Source organism: Bombina bombina, chromosome 1, assembly GCF_027579735.1.
Source record: "Bombina bombina isolate aBomBom1 chromosome 1, aBomBom1.pri, whole genome shotgun sequence".
Lineage (NCBI taxonomy): Eukaryota > Metazoa > Chordata > Amphibia > Anura > Bombinatoridae > Bombina > Bombina bombina.
Window position 1 is genome coordinate 1,397,691,082 of NC_069499.1, and position 24,527 is coordinate 1,397,715,608.

A 24,527-nucleotide genomic window follows, 5' to 3' on the forward strand; every position below is an offset into this window, starting at 1 on the left:
GCATCTCTGGCACTGATGCTGGTGCACTGTTATTAGACTGCGAGGTCTCATCGCACTTGTCGGGATCTGTAGGAGCCGCCATTTTAGATAGAGGAGTAGTTCCTGTGTGACATTGATCTCTTAGTACAAGTTTTAGATCATGAAAGTTATTGTCCATCTGCTGCATCAGTGTCCGTAGCGACTCCTGTGCTAGTTCAGTGAAGCCTGCCATATTTGGTGGTGTAGTCCAGGGTCTAGAGTAAAATAGGTTATGGCTGTAGATCAAGTAATCCCTGCTGCCACACGGAGATGTCTGTTAGGTCGTCGCTGTGCAGGTGCCAGAAAAGATGCTGGAGGCCGCAGTAAACAGAAGTTATAAAAAGGTTGCCTTCCTCCTTATAAGAGAAGAACTCTACTGTTGTTAGGGAGTATAAATTAAATGTATTATAAGCTTAATATCTGATGGTTTTGCAGGAGCTCAAAATGTATACGTCCTATCTCTTCTGAAGCTGGCTCCGCCCCCATTTTTGGCTATTTTTAAACCCTCTTCGCGTCTGCGCAAGGAACGAATACTATTTTCTAGCTCCTGTATTTGCAGTCGTTTGTCTGTGACACAAAACGACATTTCGTCAATAATGCATATTAAAAGGGGCCAGCATTTTAGTATTAGTTCGTCTCGCTTTTTAAGAGCCTTGCATTGATTAATCATTAATAATTCCTGGAAGAATTCATTCTCTTCATTCCACATATTATTATTAACGATAATATTTTTAGCCCTAGTTTCAAGCATATCCACAAAATCATTTAATTCACGAGCAATATTTAACTTCCTTTTAATGTAACTTAAGATATCTTTCTTAAGGACCTGACCATTAGTAATGGGTATTGTAATGGGACCAATTTCATCGCTATGTATAGAATTAAATGAGTCACTTTTGGCTACAGACATTATTGTATTGGTTTAGTACTTAGTTAAACTAAAACGCTAATACAATTTTTGCCAATAAAAAGAGAGAAGAAAAAAAAATTTATATTTCAAAAAAAAAATATTATTAATTTTGAAATATGAAAAATTAATATTTCGAAATATGAAAAATTAATATTTTTGATTAACTTTGAAAATATGAAAAATTTATATTTTTTATTAATTTTGAAATATGAAAAATTAATTTTTATTAATTTTTCAAAATTAATCTTTAATAATATTTCAAGATATTAACATCAATCTCGAAATATGAAATTCAATATTTCAACTCTTCAAAAATTATATCTTCAAAATATTAATATCGAAATATGATTTTTTTTTTATTTTTTTTTTATAATAATTTCTATTTACTTACAAATATATTATATCAATTATGATGGATATTATTAAATCTCAGCAGTGCCTCCAATTATTATGTCAGTATATTTATAAGAATCTTAGTAGTGCTATCCAAAATAATATATCAGTTTATGGCAGGGTTATAAACACAATACAAAAAAATAGCAACCCTAATCAACCATGCATCTACTAGACCATACAATTAATATAAATACCTGAATTCTTTTATTTAGTTAATATCCATGAACATATTGAAGTATATTTGCAATAAAAGGAAACTAAATAATATTATAGGCGCTTGAAAACTATTTAAATATGCTATGCAAAATTCCTACACGCTTATCTTAAGAAACCAGCCTTATATACAAGTCTTTTAACATCCAAGCAATACAATTCTAAACAGTGTTTATAAAACAATAGGATAATATATATATTCTGCTATTTAACTGCAATTTATCCTAATACAATATTGACTTAAAACACCAGAACTTTCACAGATAAATCACTTAGTCTACCAAATACAAATTTAAATAATATCTAGGCTGGGATTACCAATTTAAAATACAATTTATTTATTTGACTCTGCCAGGCCCAGCAATAGTAATTGTTTACTTTAAATGCTTGCATACAAATAGGTAGGCTAAGAGCTATCTAGGACAATGACACACAGTTTAAAAGTATAATCTGCTCTTTAAATCTATTAACTGTAAAGGCTATGCATATGACTTATCTTACAAAACCCAGAAAACTGTATCTTTAAACTGCAGTGACTTTAAAATATCACATGTAATTAGCAGCCCTTTTCTTATACTCTATATATATATACGTTACCAAAATGAGATCCAACTTCAAGATTTTTTCACACCTCATATAAAATAAGTGTAATTGCAATGGAATAGGAGTAGTATGGCCCACTTTGTTTTTATAGTTTGACAGTGTCCCACGCAAAGTTTCAGTCAGTTACAAAACTCTGCAGCCAGTGTTCCTCCTTCCTTCTGCATACAACTTATTGTCTAATCACAGGTGTGAAATATGGGTGGCCCTTCGAAACCGTGTCCCTCTATTGGATAATCTGAATATCCCATTTCCAACAGCCAAAAAGCTTTCTGGCTGTAGTTCTCTCATGGCAACACTGGGTGGCATCACAGACAGACACAGCAACATTTGAAACAACTTAAATCAGTATTTCTATGAAATGGTTATTCATTTTATCATAATTTACTGCAACAACTATTCCCAATATTTGCTTTGGATAAGTTATATCTTAATGACTTTTCTGATCATTTTGATATGAAACATCACATATATCTAACATTATATTAAAATAATTTATATTTCATTTAGCCTAACAAAAAAAATGTATATTTCATAGTCATATCACATCAAAGTAACTTCCATATCTTCATCTCACTATATTTTAAGAGATGTATTTAAAACTTTATAAACATTTATTGCACATTCATATGATATGACATTTCATTTCATGCAGGCATTCCATCTCTTTCTAAGTGCATAGATTGATGCTCATGACCAATGGTTGTCTGCAATAAAAATAGAAATAATTATTAGAAGGGATCCAAGCATTTCATATGTCTATGGTCCATCTGAAATAAAATTAAGTATTATTAATCATTTACTTTTAGGCCCACAAACATCTATTTATATTCTTAAACACACAGAGGCTAAGATATTCATGCTTTCAAAATATGTATGTCTTGTATTTATTTTCTTATATGAATATACCATGAAGCAATCATCCACCTAATACAATGTGCTTAATTTCAATATATATATCATGAATCATTCCAAACATGCATGGAAAACTGACATTGTTCCCCTTGCAAAATGCATCCAACTCTATCTGTGTCATCTTCCCCCTAGCTGTGTATTTGCAACAAACCTTACTTTGAAATCACAAAACTTAGGTGACAAATACCAGAGGGCTTCCAAGCATATTTTTCTCTCATCACCAAATGTCTTGGAGTTATAAAACTCTGCATATATAGTCAAATGAATAGGGTCACTGAGTTAGTTCCTTTAGAAAAAAAATGTTTGTGTATTTTACACCTCAGGGGTCGTGCTTCAAAAGGCTATGCTGATTTTCAATCCTGATAAATGTGTATTCATCCAGCTATCTGGTAAGGGGGTTGGGACCCCCTGTGGATTAGAAGCTGTGTTCAACAAACTCATGTTCAATTAATCCTGAGGTCTCATCTAACATATACAGTGTATAAAATATACATATATATATATATATATATACACATATATATGTATACATATGTAATATTCATCATAATATTCATATACTCTGACAATGTATAACATTGTTGCAAAACTGCTGTAATACAGAGCTGAAGACACGGGCACACTCATAAGCTTACTTTACTGCTTTTCAACAAAGGATAACAAGAAAACGAAGAAAATTTAATAACAAAATTAAATTGGAAAGTTGTTTAAAATTGTATGTTCTATCTGAATCATGAAAGAAAATAATTGGGTTTTATGTCCCTTTAAAGAAACAAGAAGCCCAGTTTTTTCTTTCACTATTTGCATAGAATATACCATTTAAAAAAAATCAAATTTACTTTTATTATTACGTTTGCTTTGTTCTCTTTGAATCCTGTGTTGAAGAGGCAGTAATGCACTAATGGGAGCTAGCTGAACACATTGTGTGAGCTAATGACAAGAGGCATACAGTATATGTGCAGCCACCAACCAGCAGCTAACTCTAATTGTTGCTCCTGAGCCTACCTAGGTATGTTTTTTAACAAAGTAAACCGAAAGAACAAATTAGATAATATAAGTACATTGAAAAGTAGTTTGAAATTGCATGCTTTATCTTATTTAGGAAAGTTATATTTGACTTTACTATCCCTTTAAAGAGTATTCCAACTACCTACTCCTCTTCCTGTAATGTTTTGCAAATTACCTCTTTATCAGCCAAACTCAGCTTTTCTGGAATACTTCTTACCCGATATGGAAAAATATTGTGATTTTTTTCCGGCTCATATGATGATCTATTAAAGGGACAATAAACCAAGTTTTTTTCTTTCTTGATTCAGATAGAGCAAGCGATTAAAAGTAACTTTCTAATTTACTCCTTTTATCAATTTTTCTTTGTTCTCTTTCTATCTTTATTTAAAAAGCAGTAATGTAAAGCTTATGAGCTGTCCCATTTTAGGTACAGCACCCTGGATAGAGCTTGCTTATTGGTGGCTACATTTAGCAAACCAAAAATAAAGAAAAATTGATAATAGGAGTAAATTAGAAAGCTACTTAAAGATATGCTCTATCTGAATCATTAAAGAAAACATTTGGGTTTAGTGTCCCTTTAAGCATCTTTTTTGCGATTTAAAGATAAATTTACTTGAGCCAAGTCTGATATAAGCACAAATTAGGGAATCTTGCATACTTCCTGTTAGCTAACAGTAGATGGATGTCACAGGTGTGATATGCATTGAAAATGCTGTATGATTTAAGATAAAAGATCTGATCTAAGGAGACCAGCAGGACTGATCTATTAAAGAGGCGCTCAAGTATTTGCATTGCAAACTGTTTTTAAATCATTCTACACTTTCCTCTTTCATTTTGTTAACATTGTTTACAAGTTTTTAAAAATCAAGGACAGTTCAGGAATACACCTCTTGAAAAGCCTGGCAGATTCATGTTCCGTGCTGCCTTTACTGTTTGGAATTTAGGGACATATGTAAATAGGTTTGTGCTCTGATTCAACTAGAGATAATAAAAAAAAAAACTTTCTAATCTACTTATTTGTTTAAATGTATCTATTTCTCTTGGTTTAAACTGGAACTCTTGTCATGAGGTGTAGGAGTGAGAGCATAAACGTTACTTGGCAGCAGTGAGTGTACCAATGTATATGAGCAACCTGTAGAGGGAGCTTAAGAGCGCAGCAGCTTTAGTTACTCTATGGTAAAACTCAATGGTAATCTAGATAGTGATTATGACAGCTGTATAGCTAGATTTACTGTTTAATAAAGTGTATTAGAAAGGATAAAGTATGAAGCAATGTTAGCACTTCCCTTCAGGTGCTCGCTGCCAGCCCCGGTTCCAGCTCCCAGCCCCGTGGGCAGCTTGGTTCCCTGGAGGTGACACAGCACCGCCACTTTCAACACTTTCTGTACTGTTTAATAAAGAAGACATCTACACAGTGTGTACTAGAAATAAAGTGAAGACAAAGCTTTATGTGTTCCCTTCTGTCACTCAGCACCTCCTGCTGCAGCCTCCCTCTAAAGGTTGCTTGTATAATATTGCTACAAACACTGCTGTCATATAATGCTCAAGACACGTGCACGCTCCTGAGTCTTTAGTATGACCTCATGAAAAAGGGCAAATTTCAACCAAGGAGGCAAAGATAATGAAGTAGATTTTTACAATATAATTATCTGTCTGAAACAAGAAAGTTTAATTTTATCTTTCATATTCCTGAACTTAAGCTACCTTTTCTAAAGGAAGTGGAATAGAAGTATTTATCATCAAAAACTGCAATAATTTATTTTCCTTAATTAAAGATTTTATGTGGTTTAAATGTCCTTTAAAGGACAATTTATGTCATCTACGTCTAGGGGAAAAGCAGGTCTTATACAGCAAAATTGGACACGTTAAAAGGGTCATAGTAAACAAAATGACATGCTCTAATTCATTAGACAATGTAATTTTAAGACTATGAACCGCAAAGGGGTTAAACACATAGTAGAAGTGCTGCTCGGGACCCGGGAAGAATGCTGGTCCAAGTGGAAACTGCCTCTGATCCAATCAGCAGCGCAAGTTGCACATCTGAGTTGTACGATTAGCGCTGCTGATTGGATCCCTTTGAGTGGGGTTAATAACTTTTACTAGAAGTATTTTTGCTAATAGAAGTACATTGCAAAATAAAATGTTCTTTTCAAAATTGAAAAGCACCCATGCAGATTTTTGTTCTGTCTTTCTATGCCATTTAGGTGTAATACGGTAATAAGAGCTTGAAGTTACTTTACAGAAAGATTATCATTTTCAATAAGAGAAATGGGAATACCACAAGTGATAAACAGGAATACTTCCTTGCTTAAAATAGAGTCATTGGCCGCAATTAATCAGTTACACTGTAACATTTTATTTTATAAAACTATAGAAGCAGAAGCTTGTTCCACCCCTTGTGATTAGTAACCTCAGTTAGTCCGCAGTTAAAGGGATAGGCTAGACAAAAATAAACTTTCATGATTCAGCTAGGAAAAGCAATTTTAAGCAACGTTCTAATGTATTCCTGTTATCAATTATTCTTTGTTCTCTCTGTATCTTTATTTAAAGTGAAGGTAAAGTCAAACGCTGTATTATAAAGAATTACATATATCCAGCAAAATAAATATAACTTTCATTCATCAATTTTTTCTAATCTTTATATTACCTGCGATATTTTATATTCTTGTTATGTATTCGGCTATCCGAAAATCAACCCGTGAATTTTTTTTTTTTTTAGACAACGATCACGTTGTTCAGCCATCCAATGGTTTCTTTGGCCGTTAGGCGGCCGTCAAATTTCGTCATCACCAGTTGGATGTAGATGCGCATGCGTAAGATCTTCTACTCAGCATTTTCCAAGTGGGCATATTTGGAATAGCATAGGAACTCAGGCGGCAAGCTATAAGAAACATTTGTATCGCTCTTTTCTTTTATATTGGTAAGTAAAAAACGATTGCATTATCTGCAGCATAATAAGTATTGACGCATGCGTAGTAGAGAGCAGCAGCCGCTATTAACGCATGCGCAAATATGACAGTCTGAAAATGAGGCGCATGCGCGGTTATTCAATGCTCGATGTGCACGAGCAGAGTAGAGACGTATAGAGCGGGTGGGGCCGCTCTATACGTCACAGTATTCCAAACCAGGAAATGGAGAATGGGAGGAGAAACGGAAGGGAACCGTAAGAAAAATGTATCGAGAAAATAACATAAATCAATAATGTTTTTTAAAAAAAAAAAACTAGCGACTGTATGTAAGTTAGTAAAAGGGTTATAATTATGATTGATGGGTCCAATAACTTTACCTTCACTTTAAATGTAAGCTTAGGAGCCAGCCCATTTTTGGTTCAGCACCTGGGTAGCGCTTGCTGATTGGTGGCTACATTTAGACAATAATCAGAAAGCACTACCCAGGTGCTGAACAAAAAATGGTCCGGCTCCTATGCTTACATTCCTGCTTTTTCTAATAAAGACACCAAGAGAAAGAAGACAAATTTATAATAGGAGTAAATTAGAAAGTTGCTTAAAATTGCATGCTCTATCTGAATCATCAAAGTTTAATTTTGACTAGACTATCCCTTTAATATCACTGCTATGATATCACTATCACTTTAAAACTTTTATTAAAAGGCATAAAAGTTACAAAATGAAAATCCACTAATGTCTTGGTACATTTTATTATTGCAATATCATTTACATAAAACTGGGTGTTTTATTTATGCAAATTGATTAAACACATAGTTAAAGTCAACACCAGAGAAACAGTGCACTACTGGTACCCAGCGAAATACGTAAAGTGAGCCAATGACAAGAGGCATATGTGTGTAGACCACCAATCAGAAGCTAGCTCCCAGTAGTGCTCAAGACACATCTAGGTATGTTTGTCCACAAACTTGATAACAGAACTAAACATAAAATTGCACTCTCTATGAAATTTACATGTTGGCTTTGATCTCCCTTTAAAGGGACATTGTACTTAAAAATAAAATAATAAAAGATCATCAACTAAACGTTGCTTTTTGCCTTTAGAAATATGAAGTAAAAGCTGTTCAAATTGATCAACAGACACATACACACGCACATACACACACACAGAAACAAACACAGACACATACACACACACAGAAACAAACACAGACACATACACACACACACACACAGAAACAAACACAGACACATACACACACACAGAAACAAACACAGACACACACACACATACACACACAGAAACAAACACAGACACATACACACACACAGAAACAAACACAGACACATAAACTTACTTACACAGACACACATATAGACACATACACACACACATATATATATATACATACACCCCATATTCAGACACACACACACTTACTTACACACAGACACTTACTTACACACACAGTGAACCCACCACCACACCTTCCTGAGTGTGGTGACTTTTGAAGTTGGACACAGATCTTCCCAAATAACCCTTGAGACCACAAATTTGAGAATCACTTTATTGCTGGCTAGTTCTTGCTGTACTTTTGTCCTCAGTTTGTTATACTGTAACTGCAACTGAGATAATCCACTGTTTAATGAAGCAAACCAGACACCTGACTCATCTTTGACCTAAAGCACTGAGATCAGCAGTGACAATAATGTGTCCAGCGAGGTCACAAACACATTTCTATTTTCAATATGATTCTGGGTTATTCTTGTGTGGACAGTTTAGAAGCATCTGAACCTTATCTTCCCTTACAATTCGTGCACGGTACGGTAGCCATTCAAGTACATAGGAAAGTCTTCTACAAATCTGATAGTCTTCACAAAGAGAGCATCTGCACCACCTTGTGGTTTAATGCTGTAGAAAGTTTCTTAAAAACATCAAAGTCCATTATCCATTTCAAAATACTCTGCCGATGATCCCTAGTTTTTATACCACAAAAGAAAAAATACCTTACAAATAAATATGCTAAATGTATATTAATAACTGCTGAGAATATATCATATGGGAACTCAGAAAAGCCTTGCTTACAGTAAGCTGCCATGAAGGACTATTAATAAAAATATGCACAAAAATGTTACAATTTAATCTAATTTGTTAGTGTATGTAATTTAGTGCTCACTGCTGAACTCTGCTTTTAACCCACACAAAGGGGTTAAGCACATTGGTAAAATTCTGCCTGGGAGACGCAAGCATTTTCAGCTCCTGAACTGAACACAGCTGGTGATTGGCAGGTTTGTTCAAATGCCATTGCTAAATTGGCTAACTGGGTTGTTCAGTGTGGCAAGGGTTAAATTGAGTTCAGCAGTAAGTAGTGAAAAAATTAACACGCTAGAATGAATCAGATAGCCTTTAAAAGCGCACAGGTCTCTCTATTTCCATCCAGGCTTGTTATTGGCTGTTAGTATATATGCATAGTATTTAATTAGCAATCAATCAATAAAATGCATTGATTTGCATTCACAATAACTTATTAAAAACATTTAAAGCTGTAACTTTTAAAGCACAGTGTATATAGTTTTGCAAATCAAAAGAATAAACACTTTACAAGTGCATTTTTTTCACATGAAGATTAGAATTAACACTTTTTTTTTGCATTCATCAGAAATACAATAAATGAAGTCCCTTTAACAAGTCAACACAAATTTTTTTTTGATTTGTTCATGCAATTAAAACTGTTACTCTAAAGACAGAAAGGCTTTTCTGCAGGTGGGAAAGGCTTCAAATTTATACAATGATTGAGCAACGCCCTTGCTAGCTTATTCATTGCTGTGTCAGCCAGTAAGTATGTTAAGTTTTGTAATTGGCCAATCCTAAATCCAAAAATTAAAAAAAAAAAAAAAAAAATCTTTTTTGTGCTGCTGCTGGCTTCTAGCAATAGCACTCACTTCTTATTTTAGTTTAATTTCCTGCCCTGAAGATCTTCCCCAAAGGGAATAGATTTTCATTAACAAACTAATTATGAAGAAACATTATTTGCCACAAATGATTTATTAGAAGTTTTTTGTTTATGCACCTCTTATAACCATAATCTTCATATCTGCTTTTGTGGCCAATAAGGGCTAGGTGTATATAACACTGTGTACTGCTCAGCATACTTAAAGGGACAGTCTAACCCCAATTCTTATGCTTTATTACTTATACATCTATAAGCTTGTAAGAAGTACATGAAACTTTTAAATAATAACCACCAAGCTCCGCCCACAGCCTTCTTCTTGTAAAGTTAGCTGTTTTCTTACAGTTTAGCAGTGTACAATTAAAATTTTTAAGTAAGCTATTTCACATTGCACATGCACAAATCAGCGTGTGCGAGTAGGAAAACATATTGACGAGTTGAACCTTAATATACCAAAATATACACAGAGTAGGTGGGCGGAGCTTGGTGGTCATTTTCGGCTCCTATAAAACGATGAATATTTACATGTTTCATGTACTTCTTACAAGTTTATAGATGTAGGACAGGTTGCAGGATGCTACTCTGGTGTGTAACAATAAGTTATCAAAATGATGTATTGGGAATGTCCCTAAATACACAATTTAAGCTCAAACCTTTCTAGAAGAAAGTGAAACAAGCACAATTATCAGCTATTTTACAACAAAAGAAAGATAAAAAAGACAAATATATTGCAATGTTGTTATATTTTCATCAATTGAACATTTTGGGCTAGATTACAATTGCAAGCTCGCGGTAGAAATTTGCGCTCCGAAAATTAACCAGAGGTCAGAGGTTAATTTTAAAAACGTCCCCCAATTGCCCCACCCCAAAAAAAGAGTTTTGTTCACTTTTGTTATTTATTTATTTTTTTTTTAAATATAACTGTACAAAGCAGTTTTAAGGGGTTAAAGTGAGGGGGTGTGGGATGTTGGGGGAAAAAGGTACTGAAAAGTGCCTTTACATTGCGGTCTATGAGGAATGTGTTATTCCTATAAATGTATATGCATATATATATATATATACATACATACACATAAAAACACACATATATATGTGTATATATATATATATAGCGCCTTTGCTGTCCATCAGTGCGCAACTTACACCCCTTCACGGCGGTAAGTGCTTTACCGTGTCTCACAGCATGAGAACAAGGCTCCCATTTGAGCCTATAGAAGGCGAGGTCGCGTTCGCATTGCGCTCTATATAATACCAGTGCACTGGTATTACAAGTGGAGTGCTCCACTCATAATCCGGCCATTTATGGGGAAGTAAATTCTGTGTTTAATGCCCCTTTAAGTAAAAACTAACCACTTTATTTGTCAAGTAAATTGACAGTTTAATTACCCAGCTAGTTAATTCGCTGCTCTGTATCGTATAATGATGTCCTATAAAAGACTTTTTTTTTAAATGTGTTGCAACTAAAAGATGGAATTCCAGTTTTTTTAAATGTAGAAAACATTGTTCTATCCTTAAGGCCACAATCTTTAAAATCAAACAGCTTTGACAGAATCTTTTTTTATTAAAGGGATATAAAAGTCAAAATGAAAATCTTTCATGATTCAGATATAGCGTGCAATTTTAAATGTATGTTGAGGAGTCTGCAAGTGTATTCAACACTATATAAAGCAATTATTGTATTATATAACACTGATACATTGCTGCAAACACTGCTGCCATAATAGTCATAAAACGCATGCACACTCCTGAGCCTACCTAAGTATGCTCTTCAAGAAATGATACCAAGAGAACATAGGCAATTTGATAATATAAGTATATTAGAAAGTTGATGTGTTTGTTTGTTTTTTATATTACATACTCTATTTAACTCATGAAAGTTTAAATTTTGTCCTAGTGCAAAAGAGAATAATTGTTCAGAAAGTGCATTAGAGTAAGAGCTAATTGAAAGTGTCTTTTCTTAAAAATTAAATATTAAAATCATATGACCAAAAATAATTTACGGATTTTCATGAGAGCTTAGAATAAAAACAAGGCTTTTCTGCTTTAGTTATAAGGAAGATTGAGAAACTGGGGGTAGACGTGTTCATTGTGGCTCTAGATCACATTACTTATAAGTTTGTAAACATTCAGAGACAATAAAAATCACAATAAAAACAAAGGCTATAAAAAAAAATCAGCACTGCATGTTGAGGTCAGAGTTTAAATATTTCATCCTCATGATCCCTGAGGGTGGAGGCACGGGTAGTTACGGTCAGAGGGACAGGTCCCAGTAGGGTGCGCTGTTGAGTTCTTGGGGACTCTGCTCTAGAACAATCAGTATGGGAACCCTGGTACCCAGCGCCTCCTGTGGGGTCATTTGTTTCTGCTTCTTGGCATCTGAAAAACATAGATTCAAATGTAAAAGTATGATAAAAATAACAGTAAGAATATAAATGAGAAGGTATTATAAGGTGAAGCTCAGATACCACCAGTTACAGAATACAGCTTTTAATAGATTCTGAAGAATTACTAGGGTTTAAAAAAAACAAAATTTATGCTTACCTGATAAATGTATTTATTTCCAGATATGGTGAGTCCACAACGTCATCAATTATTGTTGGGAATATCACTCCTGGCCAGCAGGAGGAAGCAAAGAGCACCACAGCAAAGCTGTAAAGTATCACTTCCCTTCCCACAAACCCCAGTCATTCGACCGCAGGGAAAAGGAAAAACACAAAGGTGTAAAGGTGCCTGACGTTTAGTCAAAAATCAGTCTTGATAAAAAAAAGGGCGGCGGCGTGGACTCACCATATCCAGGAAATAAATAAATGTATCAGGTAAGCATAAATTGTGTTTTATTTCCTAAGATATGGCGAGTCCACAACGTCATCAATTACTGTTGGGAACCAATACCCAAGCTAGAGGACACAGATGACTAGGGAGGGAGAACAAGATAGGCAGACCTAAACAGAAGGCACCACTGCTTGAAATCATATTTGTAAAATTTCGAAAAGTTGCATTTTTGCAAATCTGTTCCAAAGAAGCTTAATTTATTAAAGCCCAGGAAAGAGAGACAGACCGCATGGAATGGGCTGTAATTCTCTCAGGAGGCTGCTGACTAGCAGTCTCAAGAACCAAACGAATTATACTTCTCAACCATAGAAAAAGAAAAAGTAGCAGGAGCTTTCAGACTTTCACGTCGTCCTGAGAAACAAACAAACAAACAAACAGGACAGAGGAATGGCGAAAATCCTTTATCGCCTGAAGGTAGAACTGACAAACACGCACAACGTCTAAGTTGTGCAACAAACAGTCCTTATGAGAAGAAGGAATATGACATAGAGAAGAAACAACAGTTTCCTGAGAAATAATTTTATCCTAAACCACTTATAGGAAGAAAAACAACTTTATACGAAGAACCACCTTATCAGCATGTATGATAAGTTAAGGTGAACCATACTGCAAGGCCGAGAGTTCTGAAACTCCCCGAGCAGAAGAGAAAGCAAAATTAAAACAAAATCTTCCAAGATAATAACCTAATCTATGGAATGCCATGGCTCAAACTGAGCCTGCCGCAAAACCTTAAGAACAAGGTTAAGGCTCCAAGAGAAGCAACAGACTGAAACACAGGCCTGATTTTGTTCAGGGCCTGACAAAAAGATTGAACATCTGGCAAATCCGCCAGAAGCTTATATGACAAAAAAGATAATGCAGAAATCTGACCTTTCAGCGAACTGACTGACAATCCTTTCTCCAGATCCTCCTGGAGAAAAGACAAAATCCTAGGAATCCTGACCTTACTCCAAGAGTAGTCCTTGGATTCACACCAATAAAGGTATGTACGCCATACCTTACGATAATCTTTTGACAGTAACAGGCTTATGAGCCTGAACATGGTCTTAATGACCGACTCAGAAAAACCACGCTTTGATAGAACTAAGCGTTCAATCACCAAGAAGTCAGCTTCAGAGAAAACGATATTTGGAAGAAGGAATGGATCTTGTGTTCGTAGGTCCTTCCTCAGAGGCAACCTCCAAGGTGGAAGAGATGATATCTTCACTAGCTCTGCAGACCAGATCCTGCGAGGCCACTCAGAGGCTAAAAGACTTACCGATGCTCACTCCTGCTTGATAAGAGCAATGACTCGTGGAAGGAGAGCAAACGGAAGAAACAGGAAAACCAGACTAAAACCCTAAGGCACCAGCCAAGCAACTATCAGGGCGGTCTGCAGATCTCTTGACCTTGAACCGTACCTTGTTAGCTTGGCATTCCTCCAAAATGCCAGCAGATCCAACTCAAGCACCCCCCATTTGAGGGTTAACCTGGAGAACACCTCCGGATGGAGAACCCACTCCCCGGAATGAAATGTCTGTCTGCTTCCCAGTTGTCCAATATGGATGGCAGATAGACAGCAATTGTAAGCTTCTGCCCACTGAACAATTCGAGCTCCCTCCTTCATGGCTAAGGAATTACAAGTTCCTCCCTGGTGGATGAAAAAAAGCCACTAAGGTGATAATGTCCAACTGGAACCTGGGAAACCGGGCAAAGGACGACTAAGGCCACATCAGCAGAGCATAGTATATCGCTCTCAACTCCAAAACGTTTATGGAGAGAGCAGACTCCTTTCTGAGTCCAAAGTCCTTGCGGCTTTAAAACCCAGACCACTCCCCAGGGCAGCAGGCTAGCATCCGTGGTCACAATTATCCAGGAAGGTCTCCGAAGCATGAGCCCTGAGATAGATGCTCCTGAGAAAGCCACCACTGCAGAGAGACTCTTGTCGACTGATCTAGATCTAACCTCTGAGCAAGATTTAAATGGACTCTGTTCCATTGTCGTAGCATGCAAACCTGCAGAGCTCTCAAATGGAACCAAGCAAGGGAAAGATGTCCATGAGGAGACCATCACACCAATCACCTCCATCCATTGAGCCACTAAGGGCTGAACAGTAAACTCAGAGAATCTTTGATTTTATGACCTCTATCAGAAATATTATCATAGATATGGAAAATATTAGGGTCCCTAAGAAAACTACCCCTGTAGCAGGAACAAGGGAACTCATTTCCAGATTCGCTTTCTATCCGAGAAAACATGGAATAGACAACAAGATCTCCGAATAAGAGTTAGTTTGTTAAAAATATGGTGCCTGAACCAAAATGTTGTCCAGGAAGGGCCCCACTATAATTGCCCCGAAAACTGATCACTGCCCAGAGTGAGAAAAATAAGGGAGCCGTGGCAAGGCCAAAGGGAGAAAACCACCAACTGTAAGAGTCTGTCAGAAAACAAATCTCAGGAACTTGAAGATACACATCCTTCAGGTCTATGGTCGTTAAGAACTGACCCTCCTGGACCAAAGTAAAAAACAGAAATTAATGGTTTCTAAGGACGGTACCCTGAGAAAACTTGTAGAGACACTTAGGTCTAGTAAACATAAAAAGTGGAACCTGCCTCTGGGAGGAAGGTATTACTCTGATATACTATTACCACAGTCTAACTAGGACATCTTGTATCCATGCTTAAAGAACACAGAGAAATCCGCCCCCCACTTATCCAATCCCAGGTTGGGGGCAAGCCCTTCATGCTGATTTAGACTCAGCAGCAGGTTTCTACTCTGACGTCCTTTAAGTCTATTAGTCTAGATGTAGAAAAGACCCTTTTCCATTTCTGCCAGACCAGGACAAAACAAGGTCTTACCCTTGTAAGGAGCGCCAGAAGCTTGGTCTTGGAGTAAAAATCAAACCAAGACAAGAGCCACAATGCCCTGAGGCTAGTATAATGAAGCTAGACATCTTGGCTCCCAGCCAAATAACTTGCATGGAAGCAACAGAAGGAAAGAATTAGCTAGCTTAAAGGGACACTGAACCCAATTTTTTTCTATTGTGATTCAGATAGAGCATGCAATTTTAAGCAACTTTCTAATTTACTCCTATTATCAAATTATTTTCATGCTCTTGGTATCTTTATTTGAAATGCAAGAATATAAGTTTAGATGCCGGCCCATTTTTGGTAAACATACTGTGTTGTTCTTGCTGATTGGCGGGTAAATTCACCTACCAATAAACAAGTGCTTTCCATGGTTCTGAACCAAAAAATAGCTTAGATGCCTTCTTTTTCAAATAAAGAAAGCAAGAGAACAAAGAAAAATTGATAATAGGAGTAAATTAGAAAGTTGTTTAAAATTGCATGCTCTACCTGAATCACAAAAGAAAAAAATTGGGTTCAGTGTCCCTTTAAGAGCCATAAATCTGGTCTGGATCTCCTCCAAAGAAGACTCTACCAAAATGGGATCAGACAAGGCATCGCACCCAAAAGGATGCTGGGCTGGACCCAGTGGCCATAACAACTGCCATATAAGCCTCCAGCTAGTCCCTTGATCCTTAAAGGAGCAGCTATCCTCTATAGGGATCAAATTATCTTAGCCAGAGTAGAAATGCTCCTTCTACTATAGGCACCGTGCACAATGATATTTAATGGAGACAACGACAGGAAACATCTTGGTAAAGACAGGAGACGGGGAATGAGGAATCCCTGACTTCTCCCATTCCTGTGAAAAAAAAAAATCCACTTGCACAGTCTGGAACAGGAAAAAATTCCCCAGTGGAATCCTAGCAAATATTAAGTTTACTAGATATCTTAGGGTTGACAGCGACAGGATATCGGAGTCATCCAAAGTAGCTCAAAACCTCCTTTAACAATACATGAGGTGTGCAGGCATAAATCTGAAGGTTACCACTTCATCATCAGATGAAGGAATTATACTGTCCAAATCTGAGGTTTCACCCTGAGAAGCTACCGACGTATTCTCCTCATCAGACCTATGAGGAAGGGCAACCTGAGTAGCAGCGGGCGGCACAGAAACCTTACTATCTGAATCTCTAATTTTCCTCTTGCAATTTCCCTGTAGTATAGGAAAAGCAGATAATGCCAAAGATACCGCAAAAGATACCTGGGCAGCAAATTCTGCAGGCAAATATCTCCTCCAGTAGATTGAGAGAAACCACAGGGCACTGCATGTGACGCCATCTGAGGCTTGGGATGTTTGAGGAGAAAACTGTGGCATTGCCTTAACAGCATCATCCTGGGAGTTCAGAGGGAACGCTCTATCACTATCCCAAGAGATCTAGCGAAAAAAGAAAACACATAATTGCATAATTTGAAACAATTATATCAGCTTCTAACCCCCAAACTGTTACTTTAAAAACATAACACTTATTTTAAGGGGAACCAAACACATTCTAGCCTGGATTGAACTCCCCTATCCAGGATGTTTACCACTATTTACAGTGGATTTAACTCTATAGCATACACAGTAAGGATGAATTAGAGGACAATTGCTGTTATTTAATTAAACATAAGGCTAGAATAAACGTTTCTAGCAATCCAAAAGGATTCAAAACTCAGGTCTGTTAGAAAAATTCCCTCTGATTTCTAGATTGAATGTTTCCATTCAAACGCTGCTCTGATCTCCGCCGGAGCAACAGAGAAAGGCGGGGTAATATGACCGGACCCAACAATAGCCTAAAATTGTGCCGCTCCCCTTCTCAGAGAAGAAGGAGGCGGGGACACGGCATCAGCATGGGAATGAAGCGCAAACATTTTTCTCTAACATCGCGCTTCATTCTCAAACTGAAACATAACCACCAGTAAGGTCTCTATGTATAAACAACAGTGATGCGTAACACCATGGCTATATATATTTATAAAAAAAAAAAATACAAGTAATTGTGCTGCTCCGCTAGGATCTCATAAGTGCAAGTCCCCAATACATAGAAGACAAAAGCACTTACCTGTATCTAGCCGTCCGGCAGGAGGACAGTCTACACAGTGTGAGGACGCCACTCCTCACAGAGACCTGTAGAAAAAGAAAGAACAGAGTAAACCTACTCTGGCTTTCTGTATTTTGGCAGCAGAAATGTTAGGAAAACGCAGTGAAGCCCACTACACAAGTTCCAAACTGCTTTAAAGCCATCACCACCCTACTGAAGAGATTAACGTGGAATACGGCTAGACCCAATCCTTGAAAGAAGAACAGAACAGAGTAAACCTACTCTGGCTTTCAATACTAGATAAAAATATTGCTTGAAGCGAAGGAAATCCAATTTTCTTCAGACACCAAAACTTCACCTCCTCCATGCACCAAGGCAAAGAGAATGACTGGTGTTTGTGGGAAGGGAAGTGATACTTTACAGCTTTGATGTGGTGCTCTTTGCCTCCTCCTGCTGGCCATGAGTGATATTCCCAACAGTAATTGATGATGTTGTGGACTCGCCATATCTTAGGAAAGAAAAAAATTTACTTATAACACACTTCAGATTAGCGTGACCTCAAAGCTCTGGTTAATTGTTTTGCGAAATAAAAGTGTCACAACACACATTAAAAATACATTACAAAGTACAGTTACACTCATAACACCGTCTAATAAACATTATTCAAAAAAATATTGCACAAAGTTATAAGGACTCAAAGATATGAGGTCTCAGGGAAAATAAAAGGCAGGCAAAAGGCTTTAACATAGAGATACATACATATACATGTCTAAATATAAATGTTTATATGTGTGTACATATGTAGTTATATGTATATATATGTATTTAGAGACATATAAACACAAATACATATGTACACACACATATATATATATATATATATATATATATATATTTATTTATTTAAGTGCATTGGAGCCCTTTGCAGTTAAGTAGATGAAAACATGAAAAATCATATTTAATAAAGGTTTTAACTATGTATTCACTGTAAATGTTTCACATTCCAATGCTCTGCACATAGGGGAATATGTTCTAAGTATTTGAAATAGATATTCTGATATATATATTAGGGGTTGACCGATAATTGGTGCTGCCGATATTTTGGGCCGATACCGATAACGTTAGAAATTAGAGATATAACCGATATCACGCTCACTGAATTTGCTCCTGCGGATGGCATTTGAAGAGCCCCACCATGTCATGACGTCTTCAACGTCACCCCTACAAACCCCGCAGGCAGAGCTCACAGTGCAGCGGTAGAGGACTAGAGGTAAGACATGTACTGTAGTACCTTTGCAGTCTGCATGCCCGGCCAAGCAGTAAATTATAGGGGAAAAGCAGTTCAGCTGATGTGTTGTACAAGCCGGGTTAGTTATTATCTAAGCCTGTGCCAGTCATTTTTCTAAGCCTGTGCCAGTGAAGAGATGATGTAGCTGAGGCTTATACATTTATTTGATGTCCTCTGCAGCAGTGCATTAACACATTTGGGCAAAGATATCACTGCCTAGTTTGGGTCTTTCACTCCCTGTGGACCGGAGTGTATTAATTCCCAGTGGGTACTACAAATCTGGTCTGCACTGTCATATGGGCATACATCTAGCATACAGAGGTACACAGGGTACTATAAATTTGCTCTGTACTGTGATATGGGCATAAACTTGGCATAAAGAGTTACAGGATACTATAAACCTGCTCTGTATTGTGATATGGGTAATACTTGGCATAAAGGGGTACAGGGAGCTATAACTCTTGTCTGTAGTGTGATATGGGCTTACACTTGGCATAAAGTGGTACAGGATACTATAAACCTGGTCTGTAGTGTGATATGGGCATATACTTGCTACAAATAGGTACAGGGCACTATAAATATGGTCTGTAGTGTGTTATGGGGATATACTTCCCATGTATAATAAATTCATTATTTACATTACTTCAGCTTTATTCTATTTATATACAACTCTACTAGTAATTATTTATATTTATTTCTCAGCAGCTTTCTTTAGTGTTGAATTGTTTTTTTTTTACATTGCTGCAAATTCAATTTTGATTCCTTAAAAATGTAATGTGCTATATGAATGAGGTCACAGTTGATGCCAATTTACTCTAGTTCATTAGAGCATGCAACTTTTAAATTACTGACTAGCCACCTATGGGTAAACTAGTTTAAAAGTGACACTGACTGCATAGCAGGCCCAGCTAATGAGTTCTGCAGGGACAGAACTAACTGTGATGCAGAGGTCGTGACTGCAACTGGGCCCAGGAGGTCCCTCACTCAGGGAGGGCCCAACTTCAGAACATGAAAAAAGATGTTTTTTGTTTTAATTATTTATTTAATTTTTTTTGTTTGTTTCCATGCAGCACAAACATTATTTGACCCACTTTACTGTGCTTCAGTCTTATTGTCTTGAAGTCTAATCTTTTAGATTTTTGCACAGTGCAGCTCAGCCGTCCGGCGCCGGTCCCTCCCTTCCCTTCACATTTTTCCTTCTTTGGCGCGCAGCTCCTCCTGACTGACTGCACCGTGCAGCACTGCAGAGAGGCAGTTAGCTTTGCAAAAGTTTACCGGTCTAAGTTGTTCCCCTCTGCATCCACTACCCCATCATCTTTATTTTTACTACAAAAACAGGCAGAGGGATGGCACTCTGGTAGATGAGCGTTGCCATTTGTTATAGCTTCAAGGCTTGTTAGCACCACTCCCTCATGACATGCAGTTAGTGGAAGGTAGGGGCCCTCCAGCAACGCTTACTCTGCACTCACTGTGACTCACTTGAATTAGTTAATTCTTTGTGTGATGTCACATCACACAAAGAATTAACCACTTCAAGTGAGTCACGTGTTTAAAACTATTCATCTGTGTGCTAAACTTACTAAAAATAATGTTCTGCATTCAATAAATATATATTTATTATGCAACCCGTATGTTTAGCACACATGATAGTTTATCATATAAAATGAATCCAAACAAAATGTGCTGTATAAATAAATATATATTTACTGAATGCAACAGTTTCATTTAGTGGAGCTTGTTCCTAGCCAGAGAATTGACGCAGTCTGGCTTCCACAGAATAGGAACTAGTCACTGCCGTCTGGGTCACCTCCCACAAGCACAAATGATTTGCCTGATGGCAGTGAACATCACACACTGCTGTACTACGGTCTCTGGGACTGCAACGTAAATGGTGGTGAAAGTGATAAATATGAGTTGAAGAGAACAATTTGAGCTAAGGCAGATAGGTAAGATACAAAAGAGAAATATATATAAATATATAACTGAGGAGAAGCAGCAGCTCAGAGGAAGATGATTATTTGTTTTTATCAAGTCCTTTTATTCATGATGTGTTGGAAAAGTCTGGCTAGGTGTTCACTCACAATACTCAGATCATAAAACAGTTTAAAAAAGGAATCCTTAGAACACTAGTGTTTAGTGTTTATAACTGTGCATTTATGAAATTTGTATGTTTACCTTCAGGCACCTACTGTAAATATAAAGTAAGTTAATTAATTATCGTTTAAGTTATACTGAATTGAGAAAAAACCCAGTTATTTTTATTATCAGTTATTTGTAGACTGCCAATACCTTACTATAACACTTTATACGCATTTTAGGCAGTTCTACATTCAAACCTGCTGCATCAAAAATGGAATGTATGTGTGTATGTATATATATATATATATATATATATATATATATATATATATATATATATATATATATATATATATATACATACATAAATACATACATACATAGTATATACCCCAACTATATGCTTCAGAGTAAGGGAGGTGATGAGGAGCTTGATGATTGCTCTGCATTAAAGGGCTGTAATATGTTAGAGCAATTTTATACTATATTGCCCTATTGCTTGCATATAACCATGTGTTTAACCACTGCAAAGTGATTAAACACATAATTAAAGTGAATTCCAGCGCAACAATGCACTGGGAGCTCGCTGAACACATCTAGTGTTTAATTAAAATAGATTTCTCTTGTAAGGTGTATCCAGTCCACAGATTCATCCATTACTTGTGGGATATTCTCCTTCCCAACAGGGAGCTGCAAGAGGATCACCCACAGCAGAGCTGTCTATATTGCTCCTCCCCTAACTGCCACCTCCCAGTCATTCTCTTGCAGCTCTCGACAAGGGTAGTAGCTAGAGAGATGTGGTGCATTAATGTAGTTTATCTTCAATCAAAAGTTTATTATTTTCAAATGGTACCGGAGTTGTACTATTTTAGCCTCAGGCAGAAAGTTGAAGAAGAGTCTGCCTGAGGTTTTTGATGATCTTAGCGGTTTGTAACTAAGATCCACTGCTGTTCTCACACATAACTGAAGAGATGAGTAACTTCAGCTGGGGGAATAGCGTGCAGGGTTACCTGCTCTGAGGTATGTGCAGTTTTAAATTTTTCTAGAGAGACGATAAGCTAGAAAATGCTGACAGTGCCTGATTTATTTATGGTAAGCCTGATTACAGTGATTTAATAACGACTGGTATCATGCTTGCTGTAAAGGGTAATATTTTTGTTATTTACTCTCATTACTGAATAGTTATAACGTTTGCTTGATGTATATAAACGTTTATTACAAATGGTGATAAAACTTTATTCTGGGGCCCAGTTTTTCCACATGGCTGGCTAGATTTTGCCTAGGGATAGTTTTTTAAGGCCCTCTCACTGTGAGTACAGGTTGGGAGGGGCCCAATTTCACGCCTAAATTGGGCAGTAGTTTTTGCAGCTTGAGACATCCAGCTTCCCTGAAGGAGTCCCCTGAACATATAGGACCTCTCTAAAGGGTTTTTGTGCCTTCCAAAGTCGTTGTATGGGCAGGTAGGAGCCACAGTAGAGCTGTTGCAGTTGGTTGTGTCTGTTTAAAAACGTTTATATTGTTTTTATGATCCGGTTTTCAAATTAAGGGGTTAATCATCCATTTGCAAGTGGGTGCAATGCTATTTCAGTCTATTATACACACTGTAAAAATTTCCACAAAATGTACTGCTTTTTCACTGTTTTGCAGTTTCTGTGATTGTTTTTTTCTCTTAACCCTTTAAGGACACAGCTTTCATTTTGCTCAATTGTTTTATGACGGAAAAATTCCGTCATATGTCCTTAAGAGGTTAAAGGTACAGTACAGTTTTTATTTTTTGCTTGTTCACAGTTATTAAAGTGTTTTCCAAGCTTGCTGGTCTCATTACTAGTCTGTTTAAACATGTCTGACTTAGAGGAAACTCATTGTTCATTACATTTAGAAGCCATTGTGGAACCCCCTCTTAGAATGTGTACCAAATGCACTGATCTTACTATAAGTTATAAAGATCATATTCTGGCTTTAAAAGATTTATCACCAGAGGAAACTGACAAGGGGGAAGTTATGCCGACTAACTCTCCCCACGTGTCAGAACCTATGACTCCCGCTCAAGGGATGCCCGCTCTAGAGGCGCCAAGTACATCAAGCGTGCCCATAGCGTTTACCTTACAAGACATGGCGGCAGTTATGGATCATACCCTTACAGCGGTATTGTCCAAACTACCAGGGTTACAAGGAAAGCTAGACAGCTCTGGGGCTAGGAAAAATACAGAGCTCTCTGACGCTTTAGTAGCTATGTCTGATATCCCCTCACAATATGCAGAAGCTGAGGAAGGAGAGCTTCTATCTGTGGGTGATTTTTCTGACTCAGGGAAGATAATTCAACCTGATTCTGACATGTCTACATTTAAATTTAAGCTTGAACACCTCCGCGTGTTGCTCAAGGAGGTTTTAGCTGCTCTGAATGACTGTGACACCATTATGGTCCCAGAGAAATTGTGTAGATTGGATAAATACTATGCAGTGCCTGTTTACACTGATGTTTTTCCAATACCTAAGAAATTTTCAGAAATTATTACTAAGGAATGGGATAGACCAGGTGTACCGTTCTCTCCCCCTCCTGTTTTTAAAAAGATGTTTCCCATAGATGCCGCTACACGGGACTTATGGCAAACGGTCCCTAAGGTGGAGGGAGCAGTCTCTACCCTAGCTAAGCGTACAACTATCCCCGTCGAGGACAGTTGTGCTTTCCTAGATCCAATGGATAAAAAAATTAGAGGGTTACCTTAAGAAAATGTTTATTCAACAGGGTTTTATTCTCCAGCCTCTTGCATGCATTGCCCCTGTCACTGCTGCTGCGGCCTTCTGGTTTGAGTCTCTAGAAGAGGCTCTACAGGTAGAAACCCCATTGGATGATATACTTGACAAGCTTAAAGCTCTTAAGCTAGCCAATTCATTTGTTTCTGACGCCGTTGTTCATTTAACCAAAGTAACGGCTAGGAACTCAGGTTTTGCTATTCAAGCGCGTAGGGCGTTATGGCTTAAATCCTGGTCAGCTGACGTTACTTCAAAGTCTAAGCTTCTCAATATTCCCTTCAAGGGGCAGACCCTATTCGGGCCCGGACTGAAGGAGATCATTTCTGATATTACTGGAGGAAAAGGTCACGCCCTTCCTCAGGATAGGTCCAACAAATTAAGGACCAAACAGACTCATTTTCGTGCCTTTAGAAACTTCAAGACTGGCGCAGCATCAACTTCCTCTAGTACAAAACAAGAGGGAAATTTTGCCCAGTCCAAGCCGGTCTGGAGACCTAACCAGGCTTGGAACAAAGGAAGGCAGGCCAAAAAGCCTGCTGCTGCCTCTAAGACAGCATGAAAGATCAGCCCCCGATCCGGTAACGGATCTAGTAGGGGGCAGACTTTCTCTCTTCGCCCAGGCTTGGGCAAGATATGTCCAGGATCCCTGGGCGTTGGAAATTGTGTCCCAGGGGTATCTTCTGGACTTCAAAGCTTCTTCCCCAAAAGGAAGATTTCACCTCTCACAATTATCTGCAAACCAGACAA

The 24,527-nt window shown here is 37.4% G+C and overlaps 1 protein-coding gene across 1 annotated transcript in view; it reads right to left on the bottom strand.

Moving 5' to 3' along the window:
* Window positions 1-7,702: 7,702 nt before the first annotated feature.
* Window positions 7,703-24,527, bottom strand: part of LYSMD1 (LysM domain containing 1) — a 65,195-nt gene continuing 48,370 nt past the window's right edge. The window contains exon 4 of the mRNA XM_053704986.1: window positions 7,703-12,293. Coding sequence (XP_053560961.1) covers window positions 12,110-12,293 — 184 coding nt within the window. The 3' untranslated portion in view covers window positions 7,703-12,109. The remainder of the gene's footprint in view (window positions 12,294-24,527) is intronic.